Source organism: Dromaius novaehollandiae, chromosome 5 (genome assembly GCF_036370855.1).
Source record: "Dromaius novaehollandiae isolate bDroNov1 chromosome 5, bDroNov1.hap1, whole genome shotgun sequence".
Classification (NCBI taxonomy): Eukaryota; Metazoa; Chordata; class Aves; order Casuariiformes; family Dromaiidae; genus Dromaius; species Dromaius novaehollandiae.
This window is the reverse complement of record NC_088102.1, coordinates 5103656-5130090: the sequence shown is the minus strand read 5'-3', so window position 1 is coordinate 5130090 and position 26435 is coordinate 5103656. Positions and strand designations below refer to the sequence as shown.

Here is a 26435-nt window from a genome sequence, read left to right as displayed (position 1 = left end):
AGAGGAGATGAAATGGTGCAAAGAAGGGTGAAGGCCTGAAGGTGAAAATGGTTGAAGACGCGAGTGCAGACCATTTGGACTGAAGGCTGCAGGCAGAGGAGAAGCCCCTGTGCCAGGGACTGGAGGAAACCCATCCACGGGGGTCCTGCAGCAAGGAAGAAGGGACAGCCCCATCCATACTGGGACAGGGAGGGGAGCAGATGCAGAGGTGAAAGGGGATTTTCATGGGGAGCTGGGTGAATTTGCAATCGGACACAGAAAGGGAGACCAAGAGGCTGCAGGTGAACTCATGTTCTTACAGCAAAAACATTCAGCTTGGAGATCCTGGGGGAGGTTCACCTGGGAGACAGAAAGGGGTACAACTGTGACATGTTCCCGGGGCTGCAGAGCAGAGGAATTGGTCAGTGGGGGGAAGCAGCGATTTGAGGAGGGGAAAAGCCAGGGGAGGATTTCCTCATGGGCACAGCACAACACGTGGGAATCCTAGAAAGCAGGGTAGAAGAGACTTGAGATGCCATCTACGTGGTCTGCCCCATGGCAGGACCAGGTCTACCTGAACCACTCTTAGCAGCAGTGTTGTCAGCTTTTCTGAGGTTTGTGATCTCTGTTGCTTTGAACTAACCCCATCGCTAGGAACTGAGAGTCTCTGGGAGACTTGCACTGGTTTTGCTTTAGTTTTTAAAAAGAGAAGTAGATTTGTGGCTCTGCTGACCACAGCATGCAGCTGGAGGGCCTGTCCCAAACACACATCAGTGGTTTGAACACAGGCGGACCAAACAAGAAATCTCAATATTCATCGCTGTGTGAGCCCTCAGGTCCTCCATGTCATGATTTTTGAGCACCTCATGTTGACAGTTCACATGCATCGCCGAAGATGTTGGAGTGTGCAGTGGAGAAATCCAGCCTGAAAATGACCTTGGGGCCGAGGAGGGTTTGCTCAGTTGGGGGAAGGCTGTTAGAAGGGGGTTATTTCACCAAATGATGCCCTGGCAAAATGTTTGACTTGAAGTTAGTGGGAGTGTGGTCACTGTAATCAGCAGAGCAGGAGGACCCCCGCACACTTCAAACAGGTCCCAGGAGACCTCCAGGAAGGATTTCAAATGGATCCTTTCCCCCTTCTGCTTGTTCAGAAAGAAACGTGCTTACTTCTTGACCTGGTCAACAGATTTACGGGGAAGGATGAGGAATCTCCCTAACTGTCCAGCACATTTAAGTCAGAGCTGATCCTGCCTTTGAGGAAAGGGGTGGAGGAAGGCCTTCCTCGGGTACATCTCCCAGCCTTGCTCTCTGTTATTTGAGTGTATATCAACCACTCTCTTTCCGTGGTTAGAAACCAGCCTGGCCCTCCTGTCGCAGGGAAAAGCTGGTAAGAAAGAAACGCATCTAGATTTTAAGGTAGTGTGGTCAAGAACTGCTCCTTAGGCTGATGGTCTGGCTCAAACTGCTTGTGAGGCACCATTTGGTAAGAGGCAGCTTTTGGGGGACCAGCTCTGGCTGCACCTATGGAAGGGACACAGAGTGGACACATAGGCTGTGCACAAGCCAGCCTAAGCAACGAAATCGTTGCTCACCCTAATTCCTGCTGCATCCCCAGCTCGCTCTCAGATGTCTTAAATTCACTTCTCCTGTGACACAGCGTCAACCTGTCGGGCACTATCACACTTTGGGGATAATTCCTGTTTTGCTAACTGGCGGAGAAGGGTGGAGCAGCTCTTTGCAAGAAAGAAGGAATCTTTAGCAGCAAGACTGCCCCAAAAAGTCAAGTCACACATATGCTCTTGTTTAGCTTCCAAAAAAAAAGGGGTAAAATTGGATGAAAAGCTTGGAAAAACAGAGATGTAACCTCCCAAGTAAAGTAGCCCACAGGCAGCTCTGAGCCCCGCACAGTCTTCTCATGACATGGCCACAGCCCCACAGCCCAAACCCACTCCGCCGAGCTGCTGGTAGTCAAAAGCAGATCCTGTCACTTATCTCCTCTTATTTTACAGTGCACGTGGCTCACTGAGTCAGCTGAATTTGGCTTACATTCCTGCACTGAGACAGTCAATCAATACCACATTTCAAAATCTATGCAGAGTAGCAGAAGAGGCTGTGAAATTGCCTGGAAAACACATCAACAAAGAAAGCTCAATCCAGTGGGCTGTCTCTTGGATTTAATAGGTATTATTAATATACAGAGGTAAATACGGCTTTATTAGCTCCTGCCATACCCTGAGTACAATCCCATATTATAAATAAATAGCAAAGCAGTGAGCTAACGAAAACACCAATAAATAGCATCACACCACATAAGTATTTAAAAGCCCCTAGTGGGAGGCTGTGCAAGTTGCTGTTTGAAGAAAGTTCAATTAAATATAATATAATATCGCAATAACAAATAGCGAGAGGTTGGGCGAGCCGCTCCCAGCAGGTTTGCGGTGCTGGTGCTTCTCTGACAGCCATTTTTGCAGAGTTTAAGGTTTTTTTTTAAGGGACAAGGAGTTTCTATTTGTTCTCTTTGGGAGGACAAGCTGCTGTTCAGGCACAGATCTCGGTCTTCTATGTTTTTTCTGGGGATGGATTGCCCAAGCGATGCTCCCAAAAAGCACAGTGGTCTTTGACCTGGCACACACCAGGAAATCCCATCTCTTTTGCTGGAAAGACAGGTAAGGGCAGGATTGGGGATCGCCCATGCTAACTGCTGTGCGTGGAGGGTGTACCGTGAGACGTACAACAGTGTCAGGAAGGGAAGGAAAACGCAGCCATCGTATGGTTCTGCCGGGGTCAAAGGGCCGTGACAGTACAACACACCTAGATGCCCCCTACAACAGGCCAGGCAAATGAAGCTTGGCACAGGGGTGAAAATTTGCATCCACAAGAGTTAAACTGCTGTCTCACTTGCCTCCAGGAGGTCCTGACATTTTCACGGCTTGGAGTTCATTTTGCTGCCAATCAGTTTTAGGAGAGGAACCTCTGGGGTTCATAAATAAACATAAATAGCTCAGATAGGGTGTAGGGCAAGCAGCGTCTTTGCCCTCTGATACCCTCAAAAATAGGATCAAGTCTTACAAGCAGAAGGGATGGGTTTTATGAGCCTGTCTGGCTTAGAAAGACTGACTGGATTTCCCTTGCAAGGGTCAGGCACAGCACCCAGTCCCCATGAATTAACAAGCTGCTGCCCAGAGCTGACCCGTGCCGACTGCCCGGGGATCGGCTCTTAGCCAGGAGCAACCAGGGGATCATTTGACTCAGCGCATCCGCAGCGGATGCAGGATAAGGTAAGTCACCTCGCCTTGCACACGCTACAGGCTGTGAGCGCAGGCCGTCACGCGAGCATCCCTCCGAGCCCTTCGATCTCCCCGGTTAACACACTGTCAGCCCTCCGAAAACTCGTCTGGGCACTGCTGCTCTGCCTGTGCCAGCCCAGGGTGCTACAGCTGGTCCCGCACCGTGGCTGAGCAGATGGGGCACAGCATTCCCATCAGCATGGCTGGGCCGGTGCCCTCCATCAGTTAAAAGTTCAGATGTTTTCTGTGGAAAGCAGAAAGTGAAACAGCCCAACACCGGCAGCAGAGCCCAAGCAGGAAAAATCGTACAGTTGCTGGGTTACGTTCTGTTTTGGGGCTCTTTTTTTTCTTTCCAGAAACACTTCTTTGATTTTAAGGGATCAGCATTTGCAAACAATATTGAACCTGGATTCAAAACAAAGTCAAGCTTTCCTTTTCAAACGTAGCTCTAGCAAGTGGCCGGTTCTGGTGCCCAGCCCAAGTGAAGGGTTGTGCTCACTCCCTGCACTGACCCTTCCCGGGGCGAGGAGCACCTTGGAGGCACTGCTGCCCGTTTCCTCCCCAAAAACACGGGAAGAGCCAGAAAAAGCATGGTGCAGGCTGGAAATCTCAGCTGGCCAGGCTGCAGCAGGGCTTGTACGCAGTGCTGCAGGTTATATCCATCACAGCTCTGTGCGTACACCAGATGGATTAGGACTCACTCATTAGGGCTTACAGCCCCAAATAAAAACTGTGTCTGGTACAGGGCTGTTTCGAGACACCACTCAGATGTGGCCAAGCCAACAACAGAAAGCACCCAGGAACATGTGGAATGAGAGTGCTTTACCCCAGAGTTAATTCTAGGCTATCGTTGCAATTGAAAAAGAAGGAATGTAAAAGCGTTGTGAAAACTTACCCTTTCTAAAGATTTGAGAAGGTTTTGTCTCTCTTTTAGCTTTTGGATACTGATGACTATTTTGTGTCTTGCGCCTTTGGTAACATTCTGCAAAAACAGCATATAACTTGGCATTAACATTTCCACAGGACAGCGGGATGAATCAAAACCCTTTCTCTCCTCAGTGAAAAGGGCTGCTGTAAATTAACCAAACTTCTGAATGCATGGATTAGCAGAGGACACAGAAAATCACTGAGAAACATTGCTGAGATACAGATTTCCTGCCAATCTGTCCCTCCCCTGGAGCATCTATCTTTATAAGCACTCACAAGGGGCAAGTGTCTTCTCAGCTGCTTAGGGGAATTGGTTTAAAATCTAGTGTGGGATTTTAAATCTGAGAAGAACTGGCAAGCCCTGTGCCAGCACCTGCATTTTCAGCAGCACATCTCAAATCAAACTCCGCAGCGTGGCTCTGCTCCGGTGCAAACCCACCGGACCCAGCGCACAGGCCTGCAGTGACTTTGTTGGAGATGGGGGAAACTGAGACCTCTCAAGAGAGCCCCTTTAGTTTTTAAGGCAGACTTAGCTAGACACTGGTGTCTGGTGAAGCTTCTGAATACCAAGAGGGACTGAAGAAACGAAAAGCTCAGTGGTAACTGAGAAATCAGCTGAGCAGCGAGAGAAATCCTGCAGGCAGGCAGGCAGCCCGCGAGCCTCCCCTCCTGCAGCAAGGCTGCTCCTGGCCATTTATGCAATTCAGTATTTTGGGATCGCATCTCAGAGGAAACTACCAGCAGATGTAAATAAGCAGTGAAAGCAAAGGTGCTGACCAGACCTCTTTATCTCAAGGATAATACAGAGGTAAGCCTAATACAGGGGGAATTTTCAGAGCTTAACAAGTGAACTAGCCACCAAAGTCCCACAAACTTTAAAGGGAGTTGGATTCTGATACTGCGCCCCTGAATATCCTAAGCTGAATCCCAACCAGACAAAAACCACGAAGCAGCACCCCGTGACTCTGAGGAGGCTGGGAATGTCAACCCCGGACTCCTTCAGCAAGAGTCCGGGACAAGGTCTCTTTCAGCTACAATGTGTTTTTTCCACTCTCCCTAGACTCAATTTTCCCTTTCCTGTTTGTTTTTCAGTCCTCTGCAAGCAAAACGCATTCCATCCGAAGCTATAAAAGGAGGTTTTCAAGGCACCTCATCTACCAACTGAACAAACAGCGTGCTCTTAGGAGCGACAACAGCAGCAGAGGAGGAAACGTGGCTAATTGCTTTACGACCGACTGCAGACATACTTGTGCCTCGAGCTGGCATTCGGTGAGGGCCATCATTTCCTCGTATGTCATCTGAGAGAAGAGAGCCGCATACTTGTGCAGACGGAGACTCTTCAGCCAGGCTGGAACATCTGCAGCACAAAGGCAAAGAGACAAGAATTCCCTTTTATTTTATGACACTGTTTAACGACACCCGATAAGATCAACAACAGCACGAGGAGTTTATTAGGCACTGGCTTCCCCGTGCCATCCGCTGCCCCACTGCCGCTTCAGACACTGACTGCACTTCAAGGGACTGCTCAGAGGATGTAGGCTCATCTGTGGATGAGCTGCAGTGAGTCAGTATACTGGTTTTTGAAGCCTCTTTGCTCAAGCTATCACTTAGTACTGTTACTTAAATCAGTGTTACGCCCAAGATAAATTGTATAGAAAAATTATAGAAATTTGTTTCAGGGTTTGTTGCAGCCAGGACAAAGTGTCCCACCAGCCCTGGTGGATACAGGCTCAGAGAAGGCCATAACAAAACTCCTTCAAGAGCTGTCCTAGGCTTAGAATACAGCTGAACATAAAGAAAAAGCCCTTGCTAGAGCAGGAGAGAATGAAGATGGCTCAGAGCATGGAGCGGGGAATATATACACTGCACTAGCTGCGATAGGGCAGCGTCCTCGTTCATGTGCGCGATACACCATAATTACTACGGTTTACGCTGAAATGGCTCAGCACCAGTCTGAAAACCGTGTTGGTCACCCTGACACCAACACCAGCTCGTAGACGGCCCAGGTTGGTGATGCCCCAAGGAGAATCAGCTTTACGTCTGCAAACTGCCCCAGCCCCGGCAAGCTTCTCACTGCCCTTTTCTATGGAAAGTGGAACCTGCAGAAACTCATGACCGGGCTGAGTTTAACATGAACAAATGGCTGTTTTGCAGATGACGGATACTGATTTATGACACGAGGGAAGATGGTATAGGCTGAAAATTTAAACAGCTGCTTGAAGAGAAATAAAGAGGTTTTCATTTCACTTTAAATGTGGAAAGACGACACGCCATCAAAGATGGTTCTGCAACCCGTTTCGGAAGTGTGACTGAGGACCACTAAATGCACTGACCGAAATGACTTCCTTCCCAGTTGCTACCTGCAGTGTAACGCATCAGGGCCCTGGCTGGAAGGATGCTCCTTATATACCTTTATTCTCCTGACATCAATGTGGTTCTACAGGGAGGGATCTGGGAGGGGGATCCTTCCTCTGCAATATGGAAAACTTCACACCAGACCACATGAAGGGGTGTCCCACTGCGGTGGGGTGCAGGGGGAGAACGGGGTGGGACACAGACTACCACCCTCCAGCCAGCTCCTCGGTTCCTCTCTGCTTGGCAGGGTTTGGGGGCCATTAGTCCTTGCCCCCTTCCTGATCAATGAGACTTCTAGGAGCTCAATCTCAGCTGGGTGCAGTACAAGCAAAAAACAGCATTTCAGCCCCAAAGAGCATTAAAATCTACACCTCGAATGGAGAAAGCAGGTGGAGGTGGGTGCAGGAATCCTAGGAAATGCGAGTACTGAAAATTGTTTACCCTCTCAGCTACATCTTAGAGCAGTTCGTGCCCAACATGTAGGAGAATAACCTTCATGACTGCATCCAAAAATCCTTGCTACCGTAACCAAACTCAGGAGCTTCCTAGGCCACTCAGCTGCAAAGGCTGAGGCCACAACAGTACTTGCTTTGGGAAAGGATGAGACAATTCAAGGCGGACAGGCCCACTGCTGGCTGGGACATCCTCCGGAGCGGATGCATTCCCTAGTTCAGGAGAACAGACAGACACAAGACCTGTCTCATCTCTCCTCCCTAACGAACATCTGCTGTCACTGGAGGAGACAAGGCTAGATGGACCTTTGGTTTGATCCCACATGGTAGTTCCTACACTGGCAGCAGTTTCCTGGGCCTCTCAGAGAAATGCGCTCCTACGCCAAGCTTTGGTACATGAAGAATTTGGTCCTGTGCCTGGAGCACTGTCCCCTCTTCGTACATCCTGATGTGCAACAATCCTACAAACTGCTATTTTAGGAATCTTAAAAAAATAAAAAGTAACGAACAGAAAGCCTCCTGTTTCCAGTGCAGGTGGAGAGAGCAAGGACTGGCATGTTTGAATCTCAACCTCATTTTAACAAAAACATGCCATTTAAGTGATGCCACCTGAGGAGTGCCTGATTCCATGTCCCCCAGGAACATCTGACTTTGGTGCACGTTTATGTTGACAGGAGTCCACAGAGACGCTTTCCAAACAGAGGTGGGACCTCACACACGCAATAAGCCCTGCAGAAAAGCCAGCCCTGAATCCCCAGGCCTGACCAACCCTCTGGCTTTGCAGATGGTCAGAGCGCAGGGGCAGCCCTTTGCTCCCTTTGCATTAGTCTCCCAAGGCAGCCTCTTACTTCTGGGGGCTACAAAGGGCCCAAACCCCTCCCTTCTCGGTGGCAACGGCAATCCTACGAGACAGCTAGGGGAAAGGGAGTCACCTTGCTGCACAGCAACAGCAGGGCTCCTTTCCCCTTTCACAAGGAAAAGGGAGGCGGAGGCCTTTTTTAAGGTGATTTCATGGTCCTTGGAAAGTCAACCTGCAGGACGCAGCCATTACTTCCTAATGATCCCTGCAGAGCAATGAGCTCCTCTGTACGCACACGGAGCTACTCTTTAATCACCAATTACTAGGACCTAATTGCTAAATCATGGCATAATTGTCAGAAATGCTGTGTCTAACGCTAGCTGCAAAATGAGGACCTCCACGCTGTTCATGCGTATTGTCTCTTATATGCGTTAAATGCCAGAGTTTTGCCAGCATACGGATATCTGCTTGCTGGCACGGAAATTCAGCGGGCCTGGAGGAAAACAATTCACCCTGCAGCCAATATATACGTGGGATGCCTTCAGAAGTGCCCTTACGGCACAGCACATCCCAGCCCGTTTTGAACCTGCTGCTAAGCAACAGCCGTACTCACAGCAGCAACGCCCACAGCTCGACCCAAACCCTCCTCCAGATGTGCACCGAGCTGGGCGCTGGGACGGGCTCTGCCGGGTCCTCTAAACAAGGGCAGAGCGTCTGCCTCTGCCGCCGATGCCACCGAAACGAGGAAAGTTGCAACCCACCAGTCAAAGCAGGTGGACCTGAAAGTTGTAAATCTTGCAAACAGCAAGGAAAGGAAAAAAATTGTCTTCTCTAAACTCGTTCCTCTTTATCACCCCTTTGGAGCAGGGACTTTCTTTACTGTTGTCGTACGCTGTATCACGGGAGCACCTTCTCCGAACAACCCCACACCGAAACCCTGCGATGGGCAAGGAAGGATGAAAGGTATGCAGCGAGACAGAGAGCGGCTGAAGGCGAGAAGCACGCTGTACCTCTGCCATGCCCACAGCTACGTAGCTATAAGGCTTTGATGTTCTGTGACACACAAAAGCTTCCTGAAAGATGGTGAGACAAACCGCAAAACAGGAAGAATTTGTTAAGCAATGTTCCATAAGGGTCTACCCTGGGTCTGGTTTTACCCAATATTTTCATTAATACCCTGGAGGATGGAGAAGAGAGCAAGCTTATTAAAGGTGCAGATGACAGCAAGCTGTACGAGCCTGCAGGCACTTTGGAAGACACGACTGGAATTCAGAATGATCTTGGCAAACGGAGAAAACGGTCTAGATGAAATAAGACGCAATTCAATGAAAATGCACAAAGTTGTGCATTTATGTAGGAACAATGAAGTGCACAAAGGACAGGGAACAGGCAGTACTTTCTGCAGGAGGGATCTGGGGACACAATGGATCATGCAGAACCAGCAGCTTTGGGTCATTTGCAAACAATGAGCAACCTATTGCTGTGTGGCAACAAGAGCCCGTCTATATAGCATGGGAAGCCAGTCTTCTCCGCTCAGCTCTGATGAAGCTGGACTACTGAGTCCAGCTTTGGGTAACACCTTCAGAAAGATATGGACCTTCTGGAGAAAGATACGGACCTTCTGGAGAAAGCCCAGAGCAGAGGAGCAAGAACAAGCCAAAGTCTAGAAAATACGATCTGCGAAGAAAGAATGGAAAAACTCGATTGGTTCAGTCTGAAGAAGATGCAACTGCAGGGAGAAGACACAACAGTCTTCAGATATGAAGATTCCTGTACAGACAGGAAAGGAATCATGGTTTTTGCATGTTCCCTGAGAAGACGACAAAAGCAAATTGGCTGACTCGGCAACAGGGGAAATTAAAGTTAGGTGCTAGTAGACCTTCCTACAGAGAAGGGCAGTGCAGCACGGGGGCAAACAGCCCGAGGAAGGGAAGCAACCTCCCTGCAGGGAGGGTCAACAGAGGAGGCTGGGCGCCAGGCAGGGGCTAGGCTGAGCTGAGCCTGCCTCGGCGCGGGGGACAGGCTAGGTGCTCTCTCAAGACCCCTTCCAACCTCTGGAGCTGTGACGTGCCGTACGCAGAGGCGTGAAGCCGAAGGGGCTTTGCAGAAGAGCCAGTGAAATACCCCGACAGCAGGAGCCGGGATCCGGCAGACAGCTAATTCCTCCCCGTGGACGCAAGCCATCCTGCTGTCAGGACAATTACGCCCGTCTGCAGGAGAGGGGAAACAGTCTGAAGGTGATTTCTTCTGGAGCAGGATTCCCTCAGCACAGGCAATTTACAGCAAGCGATTCTGCCACCTGCTCCGACCCACGGCCTAGCTACGCAGCGGCAATCGGCAGCCAGAGCTGGGGCGAGCCCGGCGACGCGGCTTAGCTGCTGTTTTCCTCTAGACCCGAGCGATCCCGTGGAAGCTGTTGTATCATGTGAAAACAGGCATGACTACTTAGCGAGCGGAGCACGTGCTCGCTGTGAAAGCTAAAATAAGCCGAGAAACAGCAGCAGCGGCACGTGGCGCGAGACCCCTCGTGCATCAGCACCCCGAGCGCCTGGCCCGAGCCCCCGCGGGGTTGCACGCGCAGACACACGGCTGCGGCAGCGTCACCGGCTGCGGGCAATGTTTACTTGGCAAACAGCCTGCCTTAATACGTGGAATTTATTTAATTGATTATTGCTCATGGGCTCCCTGGGCAAAAATATCTCTGTTTTTTGCATTATTTGCCTTTTATTCTTGGAAGGCAATGGGAGAGATTTGGCAGAAAGTACAGCTTAGGCTGGGGAGGGGTCTGTTGCGTTACACTGGAAAATTTCTATCCACGGAGGTCCCAGAGCTGCAGCTTTTACTCGCACAGAGCCACGTCCCCCGCGGTCTCTTCCCCAGCTCTATCAGCAGAAACCTGGCGCGACACAACGCTGAACAGACCCCTCCGCGCCACTCACTCATGGGAAGGGTCTCACCAGCTTGACACACGGCAGGATCAAGCCCCGGGTGCAGAAAGCCTGGGGCACCCGTCATGCTGATTGCAGATTAGTCCGCAAAGCGCTACGGTGACCTTTCAGAGCTCGCCCGCCAGCCGGTCCCTGCAAGAGCTCCTCGCTGACGCATTTGGGCTGCGGCTGCCCTGTGGCTACGTCTCGGCTGCACGTCCTCGGCTCCTGGGAGCCCTGGCTTCCCTGTCACTGCTCTCCATGGTTTCGTTGTCTCCTTCCCGAGTCCGTGCCCCAACGAGCTCCCGCGCGGAGGATGCTGGCGGGACACACGAGCCTTGCAGCAACTGCTCCCCATCAAGGCTGAGGGGGCTGTCGATGGCGGAGGGGGAGCCGACGCTCTCCACGGCCCTGCCCGTGGGACGCGGGTCCATCAGAAGGTCCCTAGCTCTGGAGATCTCAGTGCCCTCTAGGCAGCCTTAACCCTAGAGACCAGAAAAGCTTCATTGACCTGGTGGCTCCAGCTGGACCCCAAGCCCGCTCAGCGCTGACTGCACCTACGGCCGCAGCAATCACCCTCACGAGAGAGGGGCCAGCCAGCCACGGCAGCAGAGAGGACCCCGGGCCGCGATGCACCATGCTCCTTACGCGAGCGGCATCTCACAGGGCATCACGGTGGGTGGGTGGAGGACACCAGCCCAGGTTCTCCACGTGCTCTCACGGGGCCATGCCCTCCTGCCCGGCACGCCGAGGCGGCCCCGCGTTCCCGGCCGGAGCCACTGCTGCATCGGGAAACCTGAAACCCGGCACCTCGGGAGACACGAACACGCTGCCTCTCGCAGCCCTGCACGCTGGAGACCAAACGCCCCGGCTGAGTTACCCGACTACATGTTCTTTAGCGAATTCACTGCAGGAATGGGTTTTCATCAGGGGTTTCATTTCTGCCTCACTTGCTAGCAGGATAAGGCATCTCATTGCTACAAGTCTCTGTGAAAAGCAGGCGTAATGGAAACAAAAACAACTGAAGAACGCAGGACAAGTTCAGTTCAGAGAAGTATCTTAAGCCAAAACTTCTCCAAACACTTGGTGGGTTTCTTGTCATACCAAACACCACAGTGATAAATTACACAGGGCTTGCTAAACATACACTAAGCTATTTTCACCGTAATAAAAAAAAAAGAGAAAGAAAAGAGAGCTCAGCTAAAAGCCACACACCGTGGAGAAAATCTAGCTTGTCAGAAGATGGCAGTTTGCAGCGTAGCAGGGTAACAGGCTGCTGGCACACGATGGAAACACGTGAGGTTCAGGAACACGCGTTGCTTGTAAGGAAACCCAACCTGTCACGCTGAACCCGCCGTGCTGCTTGCAGTGCGTTTGCTTAGGCTGAAATAAATGCTAAAACGACCAAGGTTCACGCAGCGTTAAAGCATTCATTGCACTAAACACGGCCAGGGCGTACGTGTAGCGAAAGCCTGGTTCTCCAGGAAAACCAGAGACGAAAATCGCACGGGAGGGAAACGGCTCTTCCGTTCCCGTCTCTCTGCCTGGCCCGGTGCCGCCCCAGCCGGCGCACGGGGGGCGAGGAGCCGGGGCGAAGCCTCCTGCGTTGGCCGGGGTTGGGGTACGGGGGAGGCGTCTCGTTGTCACTCACCTTTCATCCCACTCCCTTCCTCCTGGAATGTGTTACGAGCGGAAGGCTGATCTTCTAAATGTTCACTCCCACCACTTCCCGAAGAGGCTACACTGCTTTGTGGAGACAGGGGGGCATGATCGGAAGGGATGCACTGGGGTCCTCTAGCTCGTAAGTCCTCATGAGACATCCATCCATGTCCTAGAGGCTGGTTTGGCACATTCATGGGTGGGGTAAGGGACACAGAGCGTTTCAAAGGGCTGTGGTGTGTCTGGCCTGAGAGAACTGAAAAAAAATAAAATCAAACAGGTTATTCCCCCCTCGCGTCCCGGGATGTAGCAGAGCCGCCCGAAAAATGTGTCGCGGTTCATCGGGGTGCCTCGCCGCTCCTTCTGCAGAAGGACAGTCTCGCCGTGACCACCTGAATCCTACCCTGACCTCCTCCGCTTGCCTCCTAGGAAACCAGGGGGACAGGAGTACCTGCAACAAGATAGGATTACACGAGCTCGGCCCCTTGCTTCGGGAAAGGAATTGCACGGACTGAGTTCCTAACAAGACCCGAGCAACCGTTGAGGTTTTCCCCGGCATCCAGTGCACGGTTACGTACACGGCCCCAAACCGGAGCGGCAGGAGGATGCTTGGTGTTTGGCTGCCGGGTGTCATCTGCCCTTGAGCCCAGGTTATCTCCTGTCTCGCACAAAAGACTTGCACTAAAGTCACCTAGACCTGTCTCCTGTCCCTGAGAATAGCCAGAACCAAATGTTTCTGTGAAAGGCATAAAAATTCCCCAGCCGGACAACGGTGCCATCACATAGACCCGCGGGAAGCTTCTCTGTCTCTCCCTTTGGTCAGGACCTCCAGCATGAGCATTTATCCCTCTGCCTAATGTAACCATGGAGGTACTTCTCATCCAGATAATGTCTAATCTTTCCTGGTTCACTAAGCTCTTGGACTCAGTCAGCCTGTCTTTACTAACGAGAGCACCGGACTGAAATTCTGACACAATCATGTTCAATTTGTTTTTAACAAATAACACTAGCAATGCTAGAAAAGTGCCCGCAATAACTCTTGTGATTGGCAATTCATTCTCGAGAAGGAATTTTTAAATGAACGGGTATTTACTTGCCTTTCAGTCAAGTAGAGAAGAATTTCCTACGTTTGTAAAGTACTAACAAAAGAAAATCTTACGTTTTCTGACACTTTTTGATAGAAATGCTTAATCTTTAAATACGAATTTTGCTGAATGGTCTGAGCTTCAGCCTACTCCATTTTTCAGTATTCTTCTTACACACTGTCTCATTAATTTTTAGGTATTCCCTTAAAGATTTAGACATCTTTGGTTTGTTTGTTAATAGGGAGAAATACATGGTATACGGAGGAGAAGACAGATATTGAAGAACTGTCTTTGTTTCCTGTAAAAAATATATGAGAAGGTTGGTCTATTGGCTTGACAAAATTCAAATTCCCTTGTTCATAGAAGTCATTAAACTGGCTCATGACAGCTAAACATAAAGACATTTAATATACTTTAACCTAAGGCTTTAAGATATAAAGCACTTATTCCCATGTTTTATTGCAGTAGACTGAATGGAAATAGTTGGACTTAATACTGGGGGCTGTTCTCTGATGACCGTGGCCAAAAAACCTCAGCAGCCTTTGCAGTCCGCCTGGGCAGGGACTCGCAGCCAGGCGCTGGCCCGGCTCGGGGAAGCAAAGGCAACGGCTCGTGCTAAGAAATTCATTCCCTTTCCATCAAGCAATGATAGAAATGTCCTCCAGAAGTGTCTCGACAGAAGAGGATGTCAGTGAGGACTTGGGATCGTTTCCAGAGCAGCGCTCCATTTCCTAAAGTCGTGGCGTTTCCTGACAGGAAAATGGATATATTTAAGAAGGTCTTCTTGGGCGAGCTATTCCGGCTCCGACAGCGCAGCGGGAAGGTAAACACCACGGCTCTCGGCTTTGTAACCGTGCTCCGCAAGCAGTGCCGTAGCTGGGCCCTGGAGATGTCACGTCCTCCTCAGCGTCACAACACCTTGCTGCTCTTCCTGTAGCACCGCTGCCTGGCTTCCCAGGTCACCGTCCCGGGAGAAAGAAATATTTGACGTAAAAGAAAAAAAAAGGGAAATGCAGGACAAGAATAGCCGGTAAGTTGTCAAGGTCATCGAGACGTCCACCAGCTGAACTGCAGCCTCCAAACTCACTGCGAGCGCGGAGCACCAGAGCCGCGCCGCCCCGGCGTCCCGTCCGCGCCCGAGATGCCAAACGCCCGGAGGGGAGAAACCACCCCAAATCTGTTCTCCTGGAAAATCTGCTGGTGGAAAAAAGCCTCCTGGCTCAGGAAACACGTGCGTCCTTGGCACGGAGAGGAGCTGCCGGGAGCCGGGAAGGAAGGCGGACGCAAGCGCCCGTGAAGCCCTGTGCGTGACTTGCAGAAGGTGATCATCTGCTTTCATCCACGGTGAGACAACCCAGATCGTCAGAGATGGCCGTGGGCAGCGTTTCCCACGCGGGTCCCCAGGCATCGCCTTTGTGGCCCCGTCTTGTCACCTAAAACATGAGCCGCTTTGAGAAGCGACGCATCAAGCGCTGGGGCAGCCCGAGGGCTGGAGACACGAGTGGTCCTCGCCTCCAGAGCGCAACGAGCTGCGCGCCAGCTGAAATCCTGCTCTCTTTAAGCCATCGTCTCCCTGCAGAGATTTTTCCAAGCGAGAGAATTTCTTTTTTTCTTAAATCCAGCACAGATTCCTTCCTGAGCAGTGCTGCCCTTGCAAATTGTTGCTCTTTCATCTTCATTTTACACCCCGCAACTAGAAGCCGGCGTTGGCTGGAGGAAAAATAACGAATTCCACGGGACGGTCACGAACGATTAGAAATCACCCGATGCAACACACAAAAAGTAGTTCCACCTCTTTTCCTGAGATAACACAAAGCCGGGGTCCAAAAGACTCTGTATTTTACTAAACCACAAGCAGCTGTACTAAAGTACGCGTCAAGCCGCAGTCTCTTTGAACAGGCCTGATGGACGCTCGTCACTGTTAACATCTAAGACACAGGTTTTATAATCACGCTTTCTAAGAGGACCTGGAGCTTGCAGGAAACGCTGGAAATAAATCCCTGCCTAAACCGGACGCGAGCAGCACCACGCCGTCGCCGCTCCCACCGGAGGCGGGCTGACACCGAGCGCCGCGCCGACGCACGGTGAATCGTGCCGGGGTGAAGCGGGCAAGTGCCGCGGTGGAGGACGTTGGCCAACGGAGCAGACAGGCCATCGCGAGTGAGACAAGCTCATGGGTTGCCACCCTGCCCATGCGAAACCCCTCCAGAAGTCCCACTTCAAAGCTCAGCATTGGCCTAACTTTGTTTTATTTAAGCTTTTCTGACCATAAAGGACACGGGCAAACAAGAAAGCTTCTTGAACCCTCTCATCGGTTCCCGTTAGCTTGCAGGCTACAAGCGCTGTGACCCTAGGACAGTGTCCGCATGGCACAAACACACCTCTCCCTCTGAGGTTTTTCATTTTTTAACCATCAGATATGATATTAATGAAGATGCTGCCGGTGTCTGTTTCCTCTGTGGAAATAGAGGATGTAGCTAAGGATCTTGCAAGCGTCAGCGCAGTTGTGCTCCTGCCCTGCTCTTGACGGCCCCGTGGGTTTCTCGGACGGGCTGTGGTGAGCCGTCCCGCGGGATGTCCCCTGGCCCCCACGCCAGTGCTCTCCCGCGGGAGCAAATGGCCCGCGTGCACTCGACTCTGGAAGAAAAAGGAGTTTCCAGTGCCACCGGCCACGCAGCAAGCGCCAAACCTCCCCAGCGCGCGAGTACCGGTTCCTAAGTGTTTTCCTGCCTGCTGTAACGCGTACTGTAAAATCCAAAGGACTGAGAAGGACCTGCAAGCAGATTCATGCCAACAGTGGAAAACCAAGCTTGCCGTCTCAGTTTCCCGATTTTCGGTGCTCTCTCCCCCACTAGCCTATTTAATCTGAGTCTACCAGCACGGCATCACTCATGTTTTTTGCGCTTCTGCCTTTTGCATATTAATGACCTAACCGAGAGCTTTTCGGTGAACTCCAAGGACAGCACTGCAAGTAGCATCTCCTCTTTTATGCCACCCGCGGTACTAAAGCACACGTATAACGAGTGCCACGAAGAGCCACGCGCCCGCGTTGGACCCTGCTGCATTCTTCCGCAGAGGGGAAGAGGCTGCATGAACCTCTGGACCCACCGGATCGGAGGCGTGCGGGGAAGAGCCGGCCCGGTCTCCGTGCCCCGGCGTGCCACGCTGGGGACCAGGACAAGGTGCATATCTGCACTGGGGCCATCTCCTGCAGAGCAGCAGGGAGGCTCCTCGTGTCCCCCTCGGGTCCATCCCAGCACTCCCTGGAGCCTCAAAACGAGGGACAGGCACAACCTGGCCATCGCCACTAAATATGAGGGCTTCGATATGTGCTCAAAACCTTTTGCATCCTAGGAAAAACTATAATAACCTGGAGCCAATGGCACTGAGGAACATGGTGTCGCACAAGCTGTCTCAGCTTTCAAACCAAGCTAGGCTTCATATTTCCAGGGAAAATAAAATTAAAAGACAAGAGGAGAAATAACAATCAGGATGCAAGCGTTTCCACCGGCTGCTGGTGTGCAGGATTCCTCCTCGCAGGGTGCCGCTTTGCAAAGACACAGCGGAACGAAGCCCTGGAGGGTTGGCACCACAGAAGATTTTCAACTTATTTGGAGAAACTTTGAGGCTGGAAGGCACGGGAGTGCTTTCTCTGTGAGGAGGGCTCTGCTCAGCCCCGCAGCCCTCCATCTCGAGCTGCTGAGGCATGCACAGCACAGGCAGCGGAGGCGGGAGCCGATTTATTCCTCTCTTCCTTTTTGAAGTGGTGGTGCCTATTTTGGTACGCAAGAACTAATTTCGAGAGCACTTCTGTTCGCTAAAAACCACGCGGCGCAGCGTAAGGCGTTTGTGTTGTGGTTTCTCAGGGTTTCGGGCCAATTTTTCAGCCCGTGCCACAGAAGGGGAAAGCCACCCGTTCCTGTGATTAGAGCAAAGGAACCTGGTCATCCCTGGCTGTGCTGAAAGCGCTGCAGAAGCCAGTCGCAAGGCGCGCTTGGGGCAATGCACTAAGCTGCTGGTGCGATCGTTTCTTCTGGCCCTCGCTGGAGAAGCACGCTGAGCACGTCTGCTGCATGCCCTCCAGCGCTGCATGGTCCTTAGCAGACCCTGAAACCCAGAGTACTTTTAAAACAAGCTCACAACCCTTTCTTTCACCAGTGCATGGCCAAAACAGGGGACTGCAAAGCAGAATGCCCTTCTCCCGTCACTGGAGATGGAAAAAGTGCTGCAAGGTGCGTCTTGAACCCTGCTGGAGATGCGCTTGGAGCTTCTGTCTTTTTCCTTGGCCATAAACCTTGTTGCAGTCCATCCTCAGAGTGTCCTCGCATGTGCTATTCCTTTCCTGGTCTGTAAACCTGCGCTTAAAATCTAACTAGCTGTGAGAAAAGGTATCCAAAGCAGCGGCTGGATCCCAAGTGATCTGCTACATAAAGCAAGGATCGTGTTTTTACCCCACCGAGGCCGCACAGCCTCCTGTGCGGGCCGGATGCACCCGCACGGGGGAGAAATATCAAGCAGTGCCTTCGATTCTCCGAGCTCAGATCCGTCCGTTCCCCATCCCCATTGCTACTCAAATCAGCAGGCATCGCCCGCTCGGGAAGACTACCCCGGTCCGGCCAAAGCAGGGCTTGCTGCTTTTTCGTTGTTTCTCCGATTTGCTTTGCCGAGGATGCTAAAACAAAGGCCAGGGAACGGCGCTGCGGGCTGGCGCTCGACTCCTTCCCGGGCGGCACAGTCCCAGCGCTACCCATGCGGACACCGAGCCGAAGCGTGGACCAAGCAGAGCTTGGCAGAACATTTCTCAATGCGATGTCCTCTCACCCTTGGAGTCTTTTCTCTGCGTGTTTTTCCCCCCGCTTGGTTTAGAGGCTGACTCTACCTTCACTGGCGCCGTGCTGGAGAAGCCTCTGGACCGCCGGCGGACACGAGCCGCAGGGGGAAACCCACCGTCCTAAATGCAAGCGACCACCGGGCAGCTGTGTGCGTTAGAAGGAAAAAACAGATTTAAGCAGAGCGCTGCCTTGACCAAAGAACTCAGGAAGAAGCATGGGCTGCAGAAAAAGCCTGTCAAACAAATTAAAAAAAGGCATTTTAACATGTGGTTTCCCATTCAAGGGAAAGCCTGGCTAGAGCAACAACAACCCGTTTGTTACTTCTGCTGCCGATCTCTCCAGGCAGAGCACACGAGGCCTCGGCCGGGCCGAAGCAGGGGGAAGTCCTGCTGCCGACCCCCGGCCTGGCCCCGGCTGCAGGAATCACCATCACGGTTATTTACTCCATCATGTCACAGCGGGGCCGGGACCCCGGGACGCCAGGCGCTCCCCATCCATGCATGCGGCGAGCCGGGTGCATAAAAATCCGCAGCTGCTGGGTACTGCTAAAGATAGGTAACTACGGCTGGTTCGTGGCTTTGGTAATCCCGAGAGACCCATTTCTGGAAGGAGGCCCAGCGAGCTGCAGGGAAGAGCAGAAACCCAGGAACTTCTCTTGAGCTCCTTGCTGGGTCTCCACCAGACCATCTGACTGCCTTCCGCTGGCAGGACCACGGTAGATGGGCTGGAAACCCAGACAGTGATTTAACACACAGACAAAGAGACAAATAAAACCGGCTCCTGAGACGGCTGCGGACGGAAATGAGCACCCAGGACGGAGGGTTAGAGGAACGTTGCAAGGAGGCTCTGCCCTAAACCGCACCATCTCCATTTGCCGAGTAAACGCAACGCCCTGATCTCCAGGCCAACAAGTGTGGTTTCTCTCATACATTTATATACAAACCACAGAAGAACAGTGCTCGCCCCTGGGGAATCCCAGTCCATTAATAACAACGCTGCAGCGCTGAGCCAAGTCTCACTAGTTACCCCAGAGTCGACTGATTTGTGCTTTCGGTTCCTGGGGAAATTCCTCCCTGCTTGCTGACCGAGCCTCAAAAACTGCAATGCGATGCATGAAATCTCTTTCCTCGGTGCCTTTCTGTCCACAGCAGATATCCAAGAGCATTGCACGGATGCACGTTGCCTGCAAACAGGTTCGTTAAACTATCAGTGGTGCCAAGGAGCTTCATTGTTTTTCCTCTTTTTTTCCTCTTTCTACCAACTTGCACTCATTCAAAAAAGTAATTCCGTCCTCCTCTGTTGCAGGCACCATGGCCCAGATTCCACAAGACAAATTCCTCTATGTTTCAGCCATATCAGCTCCCGTTGGCCTTCAGCTTAATCGAGACACTCGGGCTGAACCGGAGCTCAGATGCCCCGTCCCAACGACACGATCTGAGCCATTGCTGTCTTCCACGTCGCGTTACCTGCCCCTTCGTTTCCTGGACTTTAAGTTCCTCTCCTCTAGCTTTTTCTTCAAAGGGAAGTCTTTTTCTTCGAAGAGTGTAAAATCTTACCAGCTCCAGGAGAGAAGAAAAGTCTGTTAGCTCCCCAACACCATCAACCGGCAAATGCAGCATGCGGCTCCCCATGCGGGAAGATGCAAAAGCTACGGAGCAGTTGCTAGCTAGCACCCCGCAACATCTCGTGACTCCATCCATCGCCCAAAATGCCGACACAAACAGCAGCGCTTTGCAGCGACAATCCCCAGTGGAAAACGGGGTAGCCAGAACTGCTGTGGTAATACCGGCATTCGCCCCACATCAACTCAGCACAGCCTTCTCCCTCCTCTACCAACCGAAAGCCTCTGTGTGCTAAAAACCTGCCCTAAGCATCCTCAGAAACAGCCGCTGCCTTGCGCTTGAGTTAAAACACAGATCCCTGAGCTGGCTAATAAAAGACTATATTGCTCAGCAAACGGAGGGACTATAGTTACAAGGGAACATCAAACGCGGAGCAGCTCGCCTTTAACAGAATTGCATAACAAACGGGAACAACAAACTTGAGAGAGGAAAAAAGAGAAAAAAAAAGGTTCAGCTTCAAGGCTGCCAAAAATGAGCCATTGATTACAGTGCGTTTGATCCATTTGCATTCAGAGAGCTCTGCTTTGGAGCTGAGATGGAAACAGTCTTAATATAGCTGGAGAGAAAATATCCTTCTTGCACCCTCCTAACTGCACTTTGATAGGAAGCAGCAACAGAGCAGATGGTGCCTATATATAATCACTAGACCTATTATCCCAGCCTCTTTTAGTAATTTGAAGGATGTGATAACCACAAGGAGAACGGCAAATATTCCCCCTCCTCCCCTCCCTTCCCCCTGCTAAGAAAAGTGTCCAAAAAAAGAGGAGGAAGCTATAATTATGGTAACGATTAAAAGAATTTTCAAATGAAGTAAATAACTATTTTGTACACTGCTCCTTTAAACTAGAAGTCAAAAGTTAATTAAGTATCAGCATGTTACTGAGTCAGGGTAACACAGCAAGTCCCAGTGCGACACTGCAGTCAGGGGAGAGACTGGATTCACATCAGATAAAACATAAACCAGAGCAGTCCTCCCCTTCCCCGGTTTCAGAAACGCAGCGGGTGCATACGCACATCCCATGCAGCTTTTCCTCGGTGGCAGCGGGAGCGAGAGCTAATCTTTTTCTATTTCTTTGCCAGATCTAGGAGTTTCACAGCAGTCAACACGTGTGATGGAGAGGTGGATCCTCTCCAGGGTTTCTCACCACACAGAGATGCTCAGGAAGAGTCACGAGGACACCCGTTTCCGTGACGTCGGGAGGGAAGGCTGGGAAAAGGTGGTGCCCAAAGGCTGCAAGGAGCAGAAATGCCTTCGGAGGGGAGTTTGCATGCCTTTTTCCAGCACGTGCCTTTCCTCCCCTTGCGCCGCTGGCTGCTGTTAGTGCTGAGCACCCAAAAGGTCTGATGGCTGTTGCCTACAGAAGCCAACTAGATGCCAAGGCACGAGTTGGTAGAGTATCCAGCTTCATTCGGCTGGAGGCATCGCTCATCACACGCTTTACGGACACACATCAATGGCTGAAAGCACCACGCGGCACGTCCCAAGCTGTCCCACCTGGAGGGCCCACGTATCCCGCTCCCAGTTGGAGCCCCCGAGCAGAAGCCGACCGCGGTTCCCGTGGCTCACGGCAGCAGGACGGTGGCAGAGGAAAACGCAGACAGGCGCCCAAGAGCACTCCCGGGTCAGGAGGAAAGCAAAGCTTCCCTCAGGGAGAGGAACAAGCTTATATGCAATGAGTAACCACAGATTACTGTCATCTACGCCCGTGTCTGACAGGCACCAGAGTGGCTGCTGAAATGCGCTTGGGTCTAGCAGGATGCATCCATCACGCCTGTGCAGCAGCTCACATACTCCTTCCTCGGCAGCCGAGAGGACGGACTGACAGAGGAGAGCTCTCCTGAGCCCTGGAAGAAGCAGGCTCCAGGGACGGGAGACTAATGACCCGAAAGCGTGCCTGGGGGCCTCGGAGGCACAGAATCGCGTCTGTGCGCGCTGGAGCCTGCAGCAGAGTCAACAAAACCTCCCGGTCAAAAGACACGCGAAACTGCGGAGGGGTCTAAAACAATTACCGGAGATGTCTGACTTTGCTCCACAGCGAGGACACCATCAATCAGCCACACTGGCGATTTCTGTGCGGTTTCCAGGTCAAAAAAAAGAAGCAATAGAGACGGTTTGGGGCGGGGGGGGTAGCAGGCCAGATTATGCAGAGCATTTAAGATGTTTCAAGGCATGGTTTTGCGTCAGGAGGGCTGGTTTAAGAGCACCTGCATGGCTTTGTACTTAAAAGCCGCCAGCAGTCACTGACAAGTACCTGACCTGTGCTGACCACCTGTATAAAGCCCACTGTGCTCCCATCTCCATCTGCATGTGCCTAAACGCCACCGACAGCATTGCTCGGACTGAGTCACCGCTCAGCCCAGTCTCGTGGTCTCCTCCCTCTTTGGCTTTGGGCATGCAGCGGAGCTCCTCTGCCTTTTGGAGCTCTCTCTGCCAACGTTACAGGTCCCCCCGTCGGTCCTTTTGCCATCTGCCTCTCCTCCAAGCGCTGCAGCTGACGGGGCAGAAGGCCCAAGCCGAAGCAGGACTGCAAGATCCAGGCTGCCGCACACCACCCAGGGCCCACGCGGAGCCCACTCGCTGCCGTGCGCTTGTGGGAAATGCATTCGCTTTCCCGCCTACGCTTTCTGCTTGCCAAGCCGATATCAATCACTTGCTTGACACCCTGCCTACAACAGGATCCTCACACAGCCAAAAAGCACTGCCTGGTGTAGGCTGCACATATGCCCTCCGTCTTCTCTTGTTCCTGTGTAAAAGCAGAGCGGGGCTAGGCGACGAGGACCCCATCTCCATTTCCTTGCTGTTTGAAACCCGAATTAACAAAGCTCCTCTTTGCTAACGGCATCTCACCAAATCCAGCTGCTGCGGGCAAGAAACTCGGTCTTTCATTTCCAAGGACGCGTGGCTGCGGATCCCCTACAAGAGGGGACCAGCAAACGCAGGAGGTGCGAACAGCGAACACCAGAGGCCTCTGCCAAACAGGACTGGGAGAACCGCTCTCCCAAACACCGACCTGGATGCTATGCCCGAAGCAAAACACTCGGCAGAAGTCGATGGGTTACTCCATGTCATCGTTTTGTAGATCTCAGATATTGGCACATTCCTAAAGAGGAGGGTTTGCGGCCACCTGGACCCTGGTGGAGCAAGCAGCAAAGTCTGGAGGGAGAGATGGGCTGGCCAGCTGCTAACGCAGCACGATGCATCGCGTTACCCATTTCGATGTTCACTGGGAATAGTCAGCCTGACCTTTAGACTGCCCAAACGTAGCTGGAAACAGAAAGGGACACAGTCACAGCAGTTCGCTTCCATAGTAAAAAAAAAAAAAGGATCTGGAGTTTAGATGTGCAAATCTTTCTTTTTTCCTAATGGAGAGTGTCATCTTCGGGAGGACCAGCCCAGGTTCCTGCATCTTCACACGAGACCTTGCAGACACATACACAGCAGAGACTGGGCTGCCTCCATCTCTTCCACTTAGATGAATCTCTCCCATTCAGCAAACACATTTTTCTAGCCCAGATCTTGCTGCTGTGCTCCAGGATCCCACAGACCCGCAAGGAGCAGTCTCCCTCCTTGCACTCGACCAGGCAACAGCCACACCGGTGGCCGCAGTGATCTCGGGGATGGACAGAGCACTTGGCCATCCTGCTTTGAGATCAGGCACGGACAGTGCGGGAACGGTGGTGACCAGCCAGCTGCCCAGCACGAAGAATGGACATAGCTTTCTCCATGATTTTGGATACCCTCCCTGCTAAGCAGAGGGTGAGCGACAAGGCAAAGGGAGTGACCTCAACAGGAGAAAGGGATACTGACTACAAAACAGCTTTGCAGTGACCTCTCAAGAGTGGTAGCTAAGCATTTGCTCACAGCATCCCCCCAGTGTTGCTGACACCCGGGCGGTGAAAGGCCATCCCTGTTGTCCTCCACCACAGCTATCATTTCCAGCGCTTGATGGTTTCCAGGCAGAGAGCACATGAGCATTCATGCTCACATGAGCACTTGCTTAAGTGACGCACTGCAGAGCTGTGGAGCGTATCCTCCCAGGGACCAAGTGCTTTGCATTTATAGATGGGACAGGAAATCTGTATCTGCCGTTTACACGGCTGGAGTCATTTGCAGAGCGGATGAAGAGCACCGTGCTGTGACAAATGCTGCCGTTTCCCAGAACAGCTAATGTGGAAGAGGCCGTCTACCCTCTCAGTCCAGTTTTCTGTGGTATTTGTGCACAGTCTTCATGGATTGTAGAAAACAACTCTAGTCACATGTTATCTTTTTGTATGAATCCTCCTCTGTTTTTAAATCCAAAATTTGCAAGATACTATAGTTCAGGGTCCCTAGCAAGGGGAGTAACTCCTAGAAATGTTCTCCAATGGTTACATGCAACACTAGAGGGCATGAGCAAGACAACAGATGCCCCAGTCTACTGCAGTTGAAAGCCTCACGTATAATAAAGGCCAACAAGCTTTACTCAATCAGTGAAAGAAAAACAAACAAACCAACCAACCAAGGTTTTGCAACCTCCACCTTTCCCAGGAATCCCTGTCACCGATGGGGTAACTAATAAAGACTACTGGGAGTTCAGGCACCCTGTCCCATGAAAGTGATTTCTGAAGGATGCTAACCTGGCAGACGTCGGGCTCCTTGCTACACGCACTACCCGAGTCCTGTTCTTTATTTCTGTGGCAGCCCCGTCTTGGTAGGGCAAGTACCAGTGTGCTAAGTCTCAGTACATAGCATGGCCGACTGAGAAAGAAGTGGAAGGAGAAGTTTCTGAAGAAAATTCCTGAGTACAAAGCTAAGCCCCCAATAGGAACAACAGTACTTTCGTTTGCTTTACTCTTGTACCCATATCAAGACTTTTGCACTCTTTATTTTTTAAAAAGCAAAATAGCTTGCTGTTTAACTGATAACTTTGCATGAGAAGAAACAGGTCACTCTGTAAAAGTTAAACATACACTGAGGACACACAACCACCTCCACGTGGTAGCAAATCTACACAGAGATAGTTGTACTTGCAAGCTGTCCACTAGCCCGACACAAATCAGGCTGGTCCCTCAGGCTAAAACATGCAGTTCCCACCCAGTTACCAAGATCAGTTTGGGTACTGAGTACAAGAACAGATCAGTCTACAGTGGCAGGCAATAACCTACTGCACAACAGTGCAGGACAGCTGAAGAGCCACAAAACACACTCTGCCCACGACAAGTGCTTTGTAGGCGTCGCGTCTTCCACCTCAATTCTCGGTGGGGCTCTGCCCCAGATTATCAGTCTTGTTCATCAGCTGTCTCACCAGAGAGCTCAGCAACCTCAGCCAGAACTGGGGCAAACGCAGGCAAAACCCAGCGAGCAACGTCACCCGTAGGCATGCTGACGTACAGCTTAGTAGCTACAGAGCTGCCTGCACGGCAGCAGTTGGGGTGGGTTCTCTTCTGAGCAAGAGTAACACGGCAGAAACCCTTCTAGAAGAAGGTGGCATCTCCACAAACTGGCACAGGGCTTGCTCCAGAACAGGCAGTTGTCCACAGGACGGTCCTTCTCTCTGCAGGTGCCTGCTGCCACTAGCATCCCCGAAGTCTCCTGGGGCTACAGGGAGTTTGAACACCAGTACTTCTTACTGGTGACACCTGAGCATCACTCTGAAACCTAAATATTTTTGGCAGGAGCCAGCTGAGAGGTCATGAATCTTGACAAAAGCAAGCACTACTGTCTGGCACACAGGAAAGTACGCTGCTTTATTCAATTTCGTCAGAACTAGGACAAGATAAAAGATTTTTCTTTGGGGGACAAGTAAGTTAAATAAGTGAGTATTTCTCCTATATTGCACTGCTCGCTCGCTCTCCTCTTGGACAAATGACATCAGTCCTGCTAGCAGAGACTCCCACGGGAAGGGTGTCAGAGGGGTCCGAGTGCTTCACATCTCTCCCTTTTGTTCAGAAGCAGCAGTGTGACCAGAGACTGCCAGACAGCTCTGCTGGTCCAAGGATCTCCTTGTTTTCAGGCAGGGGAATCAGGGCAGCACAGTGACACTGAAATACCAAAGAGTTTGTAACAGCTCTCCTGCATAGACACAGGCTCCACGTTCAGGATCTCTGTTGTATAGGATATTTGATCCTGAGGTCTCTGACTGCATCTATCTGTCACTGATCTGTGGTGCACACCATCATCTCAGGCCCCTGGTGCCACCCTCAGCGTACCTTCACACAACGGTATTGCTCCAAAGGGACCTGGAGCACACAGGGATCAAGCCAGCACGTGCCAGGGACACAGTCCGGCATTCACCCAGGGTAGGACTGCAGGGCACCACAGGCCATGCGCCTGCACCATGGGACAACCACAGCTATTTGCTGCGTTTGGCCAACGTCATGGGCATGGCAATGAGCAGTAGGACCGGGATAGAGACAGGAGCCAACTCAGCTTCTCCTTTTCTTGCCAGCAAAGACCACTGTCCTATTCTCACTGGGATCACCTGGATAACACCACTACCAGGCTGAAGAATCTGCTCCTCTTTTTGGAAAC

General features: G+C 51.7%; 1 protein-coding gene across 4 annotated transcripts in view; it reads right to left on the bottom strand.

The window, feature by feature from the left end:
* Positions 1 to 26435, bottom strand: part of SAMD4A (sterile alpha motif domain containing 4A) — a 119085-nt gene that overhangs the window by 16117 nt on the left and 76533 nt on the right. For 2 of the 4 annotated variants that reach the window (XM_064511853.1, XM_064511852.1), the window contains 3 exons: positions 12378 to 12641; positions 5441 to 5550; positions 4162 to 4248 (listed from right to left, as the gene is read on the bottom strand). In XM_064511853.1, the coding sequence (XP_064367923.1) occupies positions 4162 to 4248; positions 5441 to 5550; positions 12378 to 12641 (461 nt within the window). The remainder of the gene's footprint in view (positions 1 to 4161; positions 4249 to 5440; positions 5551 to 12377; positions 12642 to 26435) is intronic. The other 2 variants (XM_064511855.1, XM_064511854.1) reach the window with 1 other exon arrangement.